Source organism: Sceloporus undulatus, chromosome 1 (assembly GCF_019175285.1).
Source record: "Sceloporus undulatus isolate JIND9_A2432 ecotype Alabama chromosome 1, SceUnd_v1.1, whole genome shotgun sequence".
Taxonomy (NCBI): domain Eukaryota; kingdom Metazoa; phylum Chordata; class Lepidosauria; order Squamata; family Phrynosomatidae; genus Sceloporus; species Sceloporus undulatus.
The window spans coordinates 67,236,140-67,248,202 of record NC_056522.1 but is presented as its reverse complement, the minus strand read 5'-3'; the positions used below and the strand labels follow the sequence as shown (position 1 = coordinate 67,248,202).

Sequence of the window (12,063 nt, the reverse complement as noted above, 5' to 3'; positions counted from 1 at the left end):
AAAGTGGTTGGAAGACACATCTGTTTTATTTTTTTAAAAAAATCTAGACTCTCTGGAAGACCTTAAACCCTATTTACAAATGAATTGCTACTCTCAGAATTGAGGGTGAACAGTTTGCCTTTTCTGGGAAATAACAAAAGGGATTAAGGGCCAGAATAGCAACTTGTGGCCCCAGGGCCATGTTTTGTACCCCACACACTTTACTTCCATGTTTTTCAGTTGGAAAGAGCCACATTCTCAGTGGATATATTGGGATCATACTGGTTTTTATTCAAATCCTTTGGCTGATTTTGGTAGTAGCTTTTGTTGTTTTATTCCTTGGGGGGAAAACCCTCTTTCTTCTTTTTTGCAAGACTCTTCTTTCCTGTCAGACCTTGAAAGATTTTTTGTCAAATTAAGTAATATATGATTACTTAACAGTACAAGTGAAGTGGTAAACAAGGAAAACATGTTTTAACTTCATAGTGTTTTCATAACTTCCTAGAGCATTTGGGTTATAAAAACATTTTTGTATAATACTTATTAGTTAAGATGGAGGTCGTACTAAATTCTGTTATGAGCCAACTAATTCCTAGGTGATTTTTCAAATGGTTGTTTAGTCATTTTTATTTTACTTTAAAATCTATGAGCTTTATTGTTAATTTGTCTACCTAAAATAGTGTTATGATACTATAAATGTTTCTTTAATTTGAAGTGGTAATTCTTGCCTTCTTTCAGAGCTGTATGTAATAATGTAGCTTTGACCCAATACAGGAATGTGCACCATCTGTACACCATGCCTGTGGATCAGCCCAAAGTAGTTAAGAGTGACACTGGGATTTAGCCCACTGTGTATAACAGGCTTTAAAAATGTGGCTAAAATTGATTTGGAGATTTAAAAGTTATAAAAACATTCATTTGAAATAAATGGGCACTTCTACAATGGAATGATGGATAATTAATGCAAGTCTCATCCAGCCATTATAGAAACACTACTGACTGTTCAGTTCTCTTAAATAATTTAGAAGAATTGAGCTTCTTCAAAAGGAAGCATAGCAACAACTTATAGCCTGGGTTGAGGACAGCTTTTAGGTTACCAAATTCTTGTCAAAACAGCCAGCATGTAGGTTATGCTGATGCAAAAACAACATGAGATTAATTTGTGTCTAAATAAACATGAAAGAACATGAATATTATTTGTGTGAAGTTATTACTACTGGCATATGATGAATCCATAAGAGTGTTAGAGCCATGTTGGATCATACCAAAATTTCCTGTATCATTTTACATTTGCTTACACTGAATTACATTTACATTTTAATTTCTGTTTCCTCAATTTGGAGAGATCTTTTGGAATCTTTCCCCCATCTCCCTTTGTGCTTTATTCACCCTAAATAATTTGGTGTCATTTATGTTGGTCTATGACTGTAATAAAGATTCTATTCTGTTGGTGTCATGATGGTGCCATCACCCCACTTCCAGATCATTTAAGAAAAAGGTTAAAAAGCAGAGGGGAGGAACCAGTGACGTATTCAGCTATTTTAGTCCAGGTTTTAAGTCGGTTCTCAAGTTTCTACCTTCAAGTCTCAGGTTGAGTCTCAGGTCCATGCAAGATACTTTGAAGTTGAGGCTCAAGTCTGGGAACTAACTTTTTAACAGAAAAAAAAGGGAGGCAGGGAGTGTTACTCAGAGGTTACAGCAAGTGTGATAGGCAATGGGCCTGTGGGGTGATTTGAGGTCTGCTTGACAGCCTGTCCCCACTGCACATCATAGGAAACTTCTAAAGCTTTTGTAAAGCTCTGAAAGGATCATTCCACCTCAAGCCCATTGCCTAATGCATTTGCTGTTCCCTTCTGAGAAATGCACCCTGCACTTTGGGCATAGGTCTTGCCTTCTGCTCAAAGTAAATGGCAACAGCAAACCAATATACAAAAATATACAAGTCTCAAGTCTAATCAAGTCAATGTGTCATTTTTGTCAAGTCAAAGTTATTGCAGTGACTTGAGTCTGACTTAAGTCTGAGTCAATTGACTCAAGTCTGCATCACTGGGAAAAACAAATGAATTGCTTTCACAATGAAAGGCTGTAAACATTGTCTTCCCCCAAGGATATGCATCAAGACTTTGCATCAGGCTTTTTCACCTAGTTCATAAATGACCTGGAGTTAGGAGTGAACAGTGGGGAGGTCAAGCTTGCTAACAATGCAAGTTATTTAGGGTTATTAGAACAAAAATTGGCAGTTTGCAAAATATACAAACTGGGCATTACAATGGCAAATCTAGTTTTGTGTAGGCAAGTGAAGTGATGCACACTGGGAAAAAAAATCCTGACTTCACATATATGCCAATAGAGTGATTAGTTCAATGCAAATATTAATCCAGTGGGTGGATTGACAAAGACAAATTCCATGCTGAGGTTTGGGAATATTAAAAATGAAAGAAAACGTTCAATTTCATAATATCTTTATGCAAATTTATGGTGTGGCCACACTAGGGATACTGTGCACTCTTCTGGTCACTGTAAGTTTTAAAAAAAAGGATATTGTATAATTGGGTAAAGGTAAAGGTTGTGAAGTCGTGTCCAACCATAGGGGGCACTGCTAATCTCCTTTACTAAGTTGAAAAGAATATATTAAAGAAGACAAGATTTAATAGAGGTGTATATAAATATGCATGGTAAGAGAATGTTTCCTCTTTTTCCTGTAATATCAGTACAGGCTTACAAAGCCTCTGATAAGGGGACCCAGGGATGTAGCCGGGGGGGGGGGGGGCTTGGGGTCCGGACCCCCCCTTCCATTAGAAAAATGAATGGCGCGTGCTGCTGCACCGCCACGCCCAAGCCCCATTATAATGGTGGCACTTAGTCTGCCCCCCCCTTCCTAAAATCCTGGCTACGTCCCTGGGGGACCATTCAGTTATTCACACAAATAAACATCAGTTATTCACACAGACAAGAATGTGATCTTTTAGAAAAACTCAGAAAGCCCCCCCAACATCTATTATCCTGGGTTAAGTAGGGTTTTTGGCAGCCCCACTCCCAGCTGGTGAAATAAAACAAAAACAAAACAGAGATTTATAAATTTGGCCACTAAAATGGAAATCATAAGAAAAGCAGAACCTGGTGAAAGAAAAAAAAATCTCTAGTTGCCTTTTGAAATAAGTCTTCAAGTGATTTCTAGGAGGTTCACCATGTTCTACTTGACTTATGCAAGGCTTTAGATAATGAAATGTTTCATTTCATTTGTGCATATGTGTTTGTTTTTAATGAAAAGTTTGCTGAACCATGTTCAACTGCTTTTGTGTGTGTGTAGGAACATATCCTTATTCCTTCTATGTTATTTCTTTCTACCTCTGGTACCAAATTTTCTCTTAAAGAAGTAACTATGAGGAAGCTATTGACTTTGCCAACTCAGGTATACCTGTATTATCCAGTGAAATTGAATAATACAGATATACCTCAGCTGGCAAAGAGAGTGAAAAAGGAAGTAATTCTTCACATAGCACAGACATAGCTGTGGAATTTGTTAGCACAAGGTATATAGGTAGCTGTCAGCTTGACGGGATTAAGCATCTTAAAGTAGGATAAGGCTATCAGTGGCTTCTAATCATGATGGATATACTGTATATTACTTCCGGTATTAGTGGCAGAATGTCATTGCATTTGGGGCAGTGTTATCATACTCATGGTCTACTTTCCTTAGGCTCTGGCTGGAGATTAGTCAAAAATTGTTAGTGTAGATAGGCCTTTGCTCCAATCCGCAGTGTCTTTTTTTGTAATTTGAAACAGGGCATATTTGAGCAGGCTAGACACATGTTATCACCGCCTCTTAATATATTAAAGATCTCATGATATAGACCCCAATGCTTTAACTCTAGTTTATGCTGTTGGCTGGGATGAGGCTGAATACTGATAGAACTACTTTTATTTGTGAAATTGGTCCCCACATCATCTGAAAAACCTGGCCTACAGGGCTGAGTAGCTCTCCATAACCAGTTTCTGAACACTGCTGCAGGGGAAGGGGTAGAAGGTTCCACCACACAAAATACACATTGACATTGCAACATCGGTGTGATGTTGAATTTAGGTCTCATGAAATAAATCATATCACTATTCTTGCACCTTATTTATACATCATACTGAACAGTTGGCAATGAGCTGGGGCAAGAGCCCATCAAAGTGTAAGCCTGATGTGAGCCTGATTCCTTGTTCCTATACTGTACATGATTGGATATAAATGTGAATTGCAATACCAGAAAGTAAATAAATTGCAAAGCAACAGTTCCAATAATGGAAGAGAGATGGATAGACCCAAGTACCCTGAATAGAGACTCAGAATGAATAAACATTCATTTTCTGTCTTCTTTCCAGATAGATTTCCAATCGTTCTTCTATTATTGTTATAATCTTGCCTAAAAACATATCTGAACCATCTCTGAGAGCCTCCTAGATATTTTAGGGTGGCTGAGAAATTAAGGAAAGTAGGTGGTGATTGACAGCTGCTGCTTCAATTATGCTCTGTCACTTTTCTCTAGACAGGGAAGACAGATGAAGTTTAGATATAGTACAAGTTCATGGCCTGTGCTAACCATAGTTTGGAATCTAACCTTGGTTCCAAATACATGACCAACCAATATCTATGGCAACCTGTTTGCTCTTGCTTTCTATTTAGTTTAGAACAGTGATTCCCAAAGTGGGCAATATATTCCCCCAGGGGGTGCTGGAAAGATCAAGGGGGGTAGGGAGAAAGGGGACAGCTGGGGTGGTAGTGAGGGACAAGGGGCAGTAGGGGCCTTCAGTCAAAGGGGTCTTCAGTCAAAATATGGGTGTGAAAGAAAGACAAGGGGAACGAGTGGCTTTTAGGTGGGGATGAAGTTTGCATGAAACTTTTTTTTAAGGTTGCTTAAAACCACAGTGCATTCTGTATAGTGGCATCTCCTTCTCTTTGCCTGTCTGTGTGAGCTCAGTCCCATAGCTGGTGTGGCAGTTGCAATTGGAAAACCTGTGAGGCTTGGGCACAGGACATTACTTTTATGGCTTGGAGCAGCATCATTTTGGGACTGGCTGGAGCAAAGAGTTAGAGCATGTGGCAGTGGAGGAAAAGTGGTGGCAAAAAGGAGCGTTCACATTTGGGAACCTGCTTAAGCTTTGTGAGGTTTGCTGAGACTTGGCTGGTAGGTTTACAGAAACTGTAGAAACTGTGTTGGGAAGACATGTCTCTGGGGGAAGAAGGGGGGAAGAGTATCTGGGCTCAATTCTTGGAAATAGTCCTTCACTTTGAAGCAGCCCCCCTTAGTTAAAATCTCTCCCTTTCCCCATCCACTCCAGGCTCTCTGTAAACCCCCTATATACATACCAGCTGCAACCCTCTCTGTCCCAATGAAGAAGGATTGAGAGTATTCCCTCACTGCGGGAAAGCTTCTCCCTTTGCACTTGGTCACCTTGGGAGCAGCAACCATGTGGCTGGCTGAGCAGTGACTGAGAGGCCTCTCACCTGCATGGGCCTTTGTCAGACGGGTGGCATGGATGCTTGGTTGCTGCTCCCAGGGTGAGCAGGTACAAAGGGAGTAGTGAGTGAACAGCCAGTTGAGCAGTGACCAAGAAGCCTCTTGCCCAGGCCAGCCTTTGCCATAAAACTGGTATGGGCAAGAGGCTTCTCAGTTGCTGCTTAGCCAGAGGTCACTGGATGCAAAGAGAGCAGTGACTGAGACCGAGATTGATTGTTTTGAATCTTCATTAGAACTGAAACATGGGGGCACTAGGGTTGTTGCCCAGGAGGAAAGGGGGTGGTAGCCAGAAAAAGTTTGAGTACCTCTATTTTAGAACTTGCATTACAGTTTTGCAGAAAATTTTGGAGGTAGAGCAAGAAGTGTAAGGTAATTTTTGTTGATTCACATGTCACACCAAATATCACTGTTTGCAAACTGCATCCTCATCTTGGAAAACATACTGAAGAACTATGACTTCTGGCAATCTTGGTTTCCATGCTGTTTTCTCTCCCTTCTGGGAGTGAGTGCATATGTGCGCACTCAGATTGGCATATGCAGGAACTCTTGTTGTCAGCTATGTTTTAGAAGCTGGTAAAAGAGCAGGGAGTGATAGGTGCTGAAAATCTCACATTGTCCTTTTATATCTGTCAAGAAAGCCCTGATGCGTCTGTATGCATACAACATTTAAAGCACTCTACAAGATTACTTCTGTATCTACCTTGACTTCAAGACATGAAGAACGTAGAAGTATTTATATAAAGCAAAATTGTTTGTGAGAAATGAGTTAATCTATTTTGATATAATATTCATTTTTGTTGAAAATACTTTGACTTTTATTCTTGCATGTGTTCCCTCTTGTTCCTTTAAATATATATTGTTAAATAACAAGAACAATAAAGGTATGACGATCATTATGATGATGGTGATGGTCCAAGAGAGTCATTCTGTTGATGGTAGATAGTTTTACCTACCTATATGATTCCCCTGCAGTCCGATGATGATGATGATGATGATGATGAGGCAATCAGTGGAGATACTGTATACAAAATCCCTTTTGAACACCTCAAGCAGTACAGAAAATTATCAAGGAAAGGATAGAAGGCAGGAATCCTGTTGCATTAGTGTAAATATGCCACTGCATTGGATTTATCCCAGTAATAATAACTACAGATATTCTGTATCAAAATGTGAATTCTAAATATCATGCTGAATAACAGAATACTCATTTCTTTTCTTTCCACAGCTAGTTGATGTGGAAAAATGGGTATGTGTTTCTGAATCTCTTGATCCCAAATAATTCTTGTTTATCACAGAGGTCAATTTGTCTGTTTTTAAAATTCTTTATGTCTCACTCTACACTACTTTGCTAGGCTCAAAATAAATGATTATAAAAATTATTGTGCAATGCTAGCTGTACTGTTAGATTTATAAATTAGTTTTTCATCCTCTTCAAATAATAATACAAAAGCATTCGTTTTGCAGTTATAATTTATCATTGCACAAGCCCTATAAAATGGATTCTGCCTTGCAGTTTTGAGCCTTGCAATTTCATCTTCTAAATGTACATATTTTAAACCTTTCATTGTTTGGTGTCTGTATGTGTCTTAATTGAACAATGCACGTGAATACCATAATCCTTCCTGTATGTTTATATGTTTATATAGCTTTATTCACCAAATACAGTGTCTCTTAAGCTTATCTAGAGCTTAATACACACTGCTAAGAACTGTCAGTACTTAAAAGTATACTTATTTTAAAGTACTTGTTTCTTATTTTCTCAAAATTTTTCTTAATTTTTCAGTGTATTGATTTAATTTTGAATTGAAAATTTATATAACAATATAATTAAAATATGTAAGCTATTGAGGTTAGATTTTTTAAAATTTTTTATTCCTGGTGGAAGAGAAATAGTTACTAGCCAGGGACAGCCCATACAGAAGTTTTGAGGAGATGTTTAAAATTTGACACAGATGTTTTCCATTTGTCTGTGTGCATGTAACTTTGTCTAATTATGTGTTTAGGCATGCAAGTAACATTTGATCTTTGTAAAATCTCTTAAGCATGTATAACTTTTGCTGTGTACATTCAAGTGTTTGTATTTAAAGTCTGTTTGCTTTTTATTTTAAAAAAAATCAGAGAAATCTACTTTGTAAAATTCTGTATCTGCCTAACTCCATGATTCTGTACAGATTGTTGTGTGGTTTTCTTGTCTCAAATTATTTAGACTCTTGTGTTGTGATGACTCAGCCGTTCTGTTTGCTTTCATGATTGTGCTAGTGTATTATCCTTTCACAACAATTTGAGAATTACATTGTATTTTTCATAGGTATTTATACATCTTACCAATTTTTAGTGAAAATTTAATAAAAACATTTGCATATTTGGTCTAAAAGAAGAACAATTAAACATTTAATTGTCTGAAGAAATAGGCTGGTAACGTAGAGATTCTATCCTAGGTTTAAATCAATTAATCCTATATAGAGTAGGTCCATTGAAATGAATGAGACTTAAATTAGCTGTGATTAAGAAATTACATTAATTTAAATGGATCTACTGTAGGTAGGACTGGTGCTGGATTTAGCCCTTAATCCAACCTGGAGGCCTTCCTTCCTTGAGACATGCACAAAATTATTAAAAATATTAGGTATAAAATTACTGTCAGCCTATGTGTATAAAGTATACACAAAACATAAATGGATTTTAAGGTTAGATTTGAGTCTTATGTCCAAGCCCTCTCATTATGTGTTTGCAAATATTCCAATATCCCAAAAAATAATAATAAAAAAGCTGAAATCCAAAACACATCTGGTCCCAAGCATTTGAGATAAGAAAATCTCAACCTGTATTTTTATCTTAAATGCAGACTTATGGGAAACGTAAACACAAAGTTAGCTTGGGACTGATATGGGTGTTAGCATATATCAAGCTGGCAAAAAAATGTAGACTCAAAGCTGTGACAACTAGTTTATGGCCACATTTTATCAAACTACCACAGAAGGAAATGCTTTAGTATTTACTAATCAGAATTAACACATTAGAACTGCATACTTACACTTTGGCACTGAAATGAGATTGACTACAATAGTATTGAAACAATCAACACTTATTGAGATTTTGTTGAGTCTTTTTTTTTGGGTATGTTTTTAAAAGTTGTAGGGTATAAGCCACACAATGATTTGGACAATTGCAGAAGTATTTCTGTTAATTTTAATCTCTAGCCAAGCTCCTGTGCTTCTGTTAGTCTAATTACATAGAAGAAGGAGTAAGAGGGTCATGGCAGTAGAGAGGAAAATAAGAAAAAGGCAGGAGCAATGGTGACGAGTGATCAGAGGTGCCCTCTACTCACTCCTTTCATTGATCACACAGGTGTCCATTCTACTCTCCAAGAAGGGGTGGTGTGTCTTAGCATTTCCATGGAGCTCATGTTGGTGAGGAAGTATTGGCAGCACCTCCATGGATGGGAGTGGGCCAGCACAGCCAATGAGATTTCAGTCTGGCTGGTCTGTGTTAGTCTAGTGGTGTCATACTGGGTTCTACCCAGTGCTGTGGTCACCATTTAGGGCCAGTCTGGAGTAAATGCTCTGGCCTTGCCCCAGATTTTCCAGCCAGTGTAGACAAGCCTGAAGTGAAGAAAAAGTGATCAACAAGAAAAAGGCAGTAGTGAGAAAAGGAGTGGGAGCAGAAGATGACCACTTCCAAGCTGTCTTGAATGCCTGTCTGAAATCCTTGGAGCCAAGGCACTGTGGAAGGTGGAGCTTAGAAGAACTTCTTGTGCAGGTACCATTACCTTGGAACCAAGGCTCCAAAGACCCTTGAAAGTCAGTGTATCAAAAAGTAGATACTATAGAGCCAGCTACCTCTTTCATCTCTTGCTGCTGCTGCCACTGGTGTTTCTCTCATGCTGTGTGAACATGGAAGCTGCCAAATTGCTCATGTATCCAATAGTTGCATGAGTATTTTGGCACTATGTGAGCCTGACATCTGAGCCTGACTGTTAAACATTTCTCTGCCAGTATTTATTGTTCCTTTAAATGCTAACAACTGCAATTTAAGAATCTGTTTTCCCAGTATGACTTTAACAAGGTGAAATAATAATCACAGATCAAGAAAAAGTAAAAGTGGGGATTATACAAAAATAGCATTTATTAGTTTTTGCTTTTTGAATCTATTTATATATTACATTTTGAAATGTAAGCCTTTAATATAAAATATCTTTTTATATAAGAGAATATCTATCTAGTAGATACAGATTATGTGAGTTGCAGTGGTAAAAGGTAGTGGATATCTGAAAAGCTAAAAAGTTACATGAATTTACTATGTAAACAAAATGGAGCTGTCCACTAAAACAAACAAGCAAGCAAATTAACAGGATTTGGGATGTAGGGCATTCTACATGACATTAAATTAAGAGTTTAAAAACTTGAAAGAAAATATCAGCATCAAATGCATTGCTCCTTTCTAAAAGTCTAATTGTTCCCCACTATCCCACTGATTATGTTTACAGTTAAAAAAATAGAATTGTAGCCACAAACTGTATTTTAAAAGAAGGCTCATGTATAGTGGAGATGCAGATTATTTTGGTTGACCTAGATGAGCTGAAGTAAGAAACCCCATGATAAAGCTGAGTATGATTGCATTAGGAAAACACAGAGATGACCATGAGCAAAATGTTAATATCTGTACATTAAAATAATGAGGGTACCATGCATGAATATGAACAGAGTGAAAGATAAACAAAGCTACTGCAAATTGCCTTTCTGGATTTCATTTTGTAATATTCCATTGTCCAATAATTGAGCAAAATAATGCTCAAAATTCTGCAGAATAGGCTTCAACCATACATGGAGAGAGAGATTCCAGAGGTGCAAGCAGGATTCAGAAAAGGAAGGGACACTAGGGACCACATTGCAAACATGTGATGGCTAATGGAGCTCACCAAAGAATTCCAAAAATGAATTAGCATGTGTTTGATAGACTACAGCAAAGCATTTGATTGTATAGATCATGGAGCCCTGATGGCGCAGTGGTTAAATGCCTGTACTGCAGCCATTCACTCAAAACCACAAGGTTGCAAGTTCAAGACCAGCAAAAGGGCCCAAGCTCGACTCAGACTTGCATCCTTCCGAGGTCACTAAAATGAATACCCAGACTGTTGGGGGCAAATTAGCTTACTTGCTAATTAGCTTACTCGCTGTTCACCGCTATGATCTTTGGAATAGCGGTATATAAATAAAACAAATTATTATTATTAATTATTATTATGAAAACCAGGAACACACTCAAAGACTACCATGCCACTACATCTGATAGTCCTGATGAGGAATCTGTACTAAGAACAAGAGGCCACCATCAGAGCAGAATTTGGGGAAGTGATATTATTCTGTAGTATAGTTTTAAAAACGTTCACATTAATCCATTTAATATGTTGTGAAAACTATGTGAATATGTTTTAACCTAACTGTCCAGTCTCTAGGAAAATTGAAAATCTTTGGTAAATGTTCCAAAACAAATGATTTGAAAAGAAAAATAGCTTGCAAAGACATTTATAATTGCCCTAGCCTTATTATCTAAAATATTTCTAGCTCTAACATTGTATTTGGTCCAGAAAAAACGGATGTTTTGAGGTGTATTCAATAACACTACATCTGTTTTGGACATTTCAGCTATGTGGAGAAGTAATACTGGTGTATGGTTTATGCTTGTCTAGTGTTGGCTCCATTCTGGTTTGATGTATTTGTTGTAATTAGAAAAATCTTTGATATTTTTATGTACTTATATATGATAGTTGTGTGATCTTAGTATATGTTCAGTGTTATTCGTTCCTGTGTGCCCTTATTGTAGCGAAGCCTTATACCACATGGTTGGAAACCAAATACTGTATATACTCATGTATAAGTCTAGAAATTTAAGTTAAAAAATGACCCCACAAAATTAAGTCGACTTATCCATGGGTCAATGTAAGTGTATCTGAACTCTTATTTATAACAAGGAACTATCTCCTGGTGAAAAGCAAGAGTACAATCTGTCCTGGAAGCACTGACTCCCTTTACTCTCTCATCCATCCAGCCATCCAGCCTTAAGAGTTATGTCTGCTGGAATTTTGTGAGTTCTATTACATTGTTTTGCTTTGCTTCATCCTTTAGATCCTTTGCTATATGCCCCTAAGTCTTACGCTCGACGTATCCACGGGTCATAGCAAAATCCATAATTTTGGCCCAAAATTTGCCCTTATACATGAGGTTGACTTATAGTTGAGTATATACGGTATTCATTGTTCATCATTTATCTATATATGAATCTGTTTTTTTTTCAAATATCAATTTCATGATTTTATTACATATTGCTAGCTTATGTATACTATATACCATCATCCATGAAGATATCCTGACAGTTTCATGCATCCTCTCCATAAATAAATAACTGGCATAAGCATAGCCGGAAGAGCAAAATATTTTCTAAGATGGAGTATATTTCTTTATGTCAATACCAGCTATCCATAGATATTATATCAACATCACAGAGTGATAGATAATATGCCAGATGAAACATAATAATAATAATAATAATAATAATAATAATAATAATAATAATAATAATA

At 37.2% G+C, this 12,063-nt stretch overlaps 1 protein-coding gene across 4 annotated transcripts in view; it reads left to right on the top strand.

The window, feature by feature from the left end:
- The window catches only part of RYR2 (ryanodine receptor 2), a 406,736-nt gene that overhangs the window by 127,540 nt on the left and 267,133 nt on the right, over positions 1 to 12,063 (top strand). For all 4 annotated transcript variants that reach the window (XM_042470214.1, XM_042470205.1, XM_042470232.1 and 1 more), the window contains exon 4: positions 6,709 to 6,729. In XM_042470214.1, coding sequence (XP_042326148.1) covers positions 6,709 to 6,729 — 21 coding nt within the window. The remainder of the gene's footprint in view (positions 1 to 6,708; positions 6,730 to 12,063) is intronic.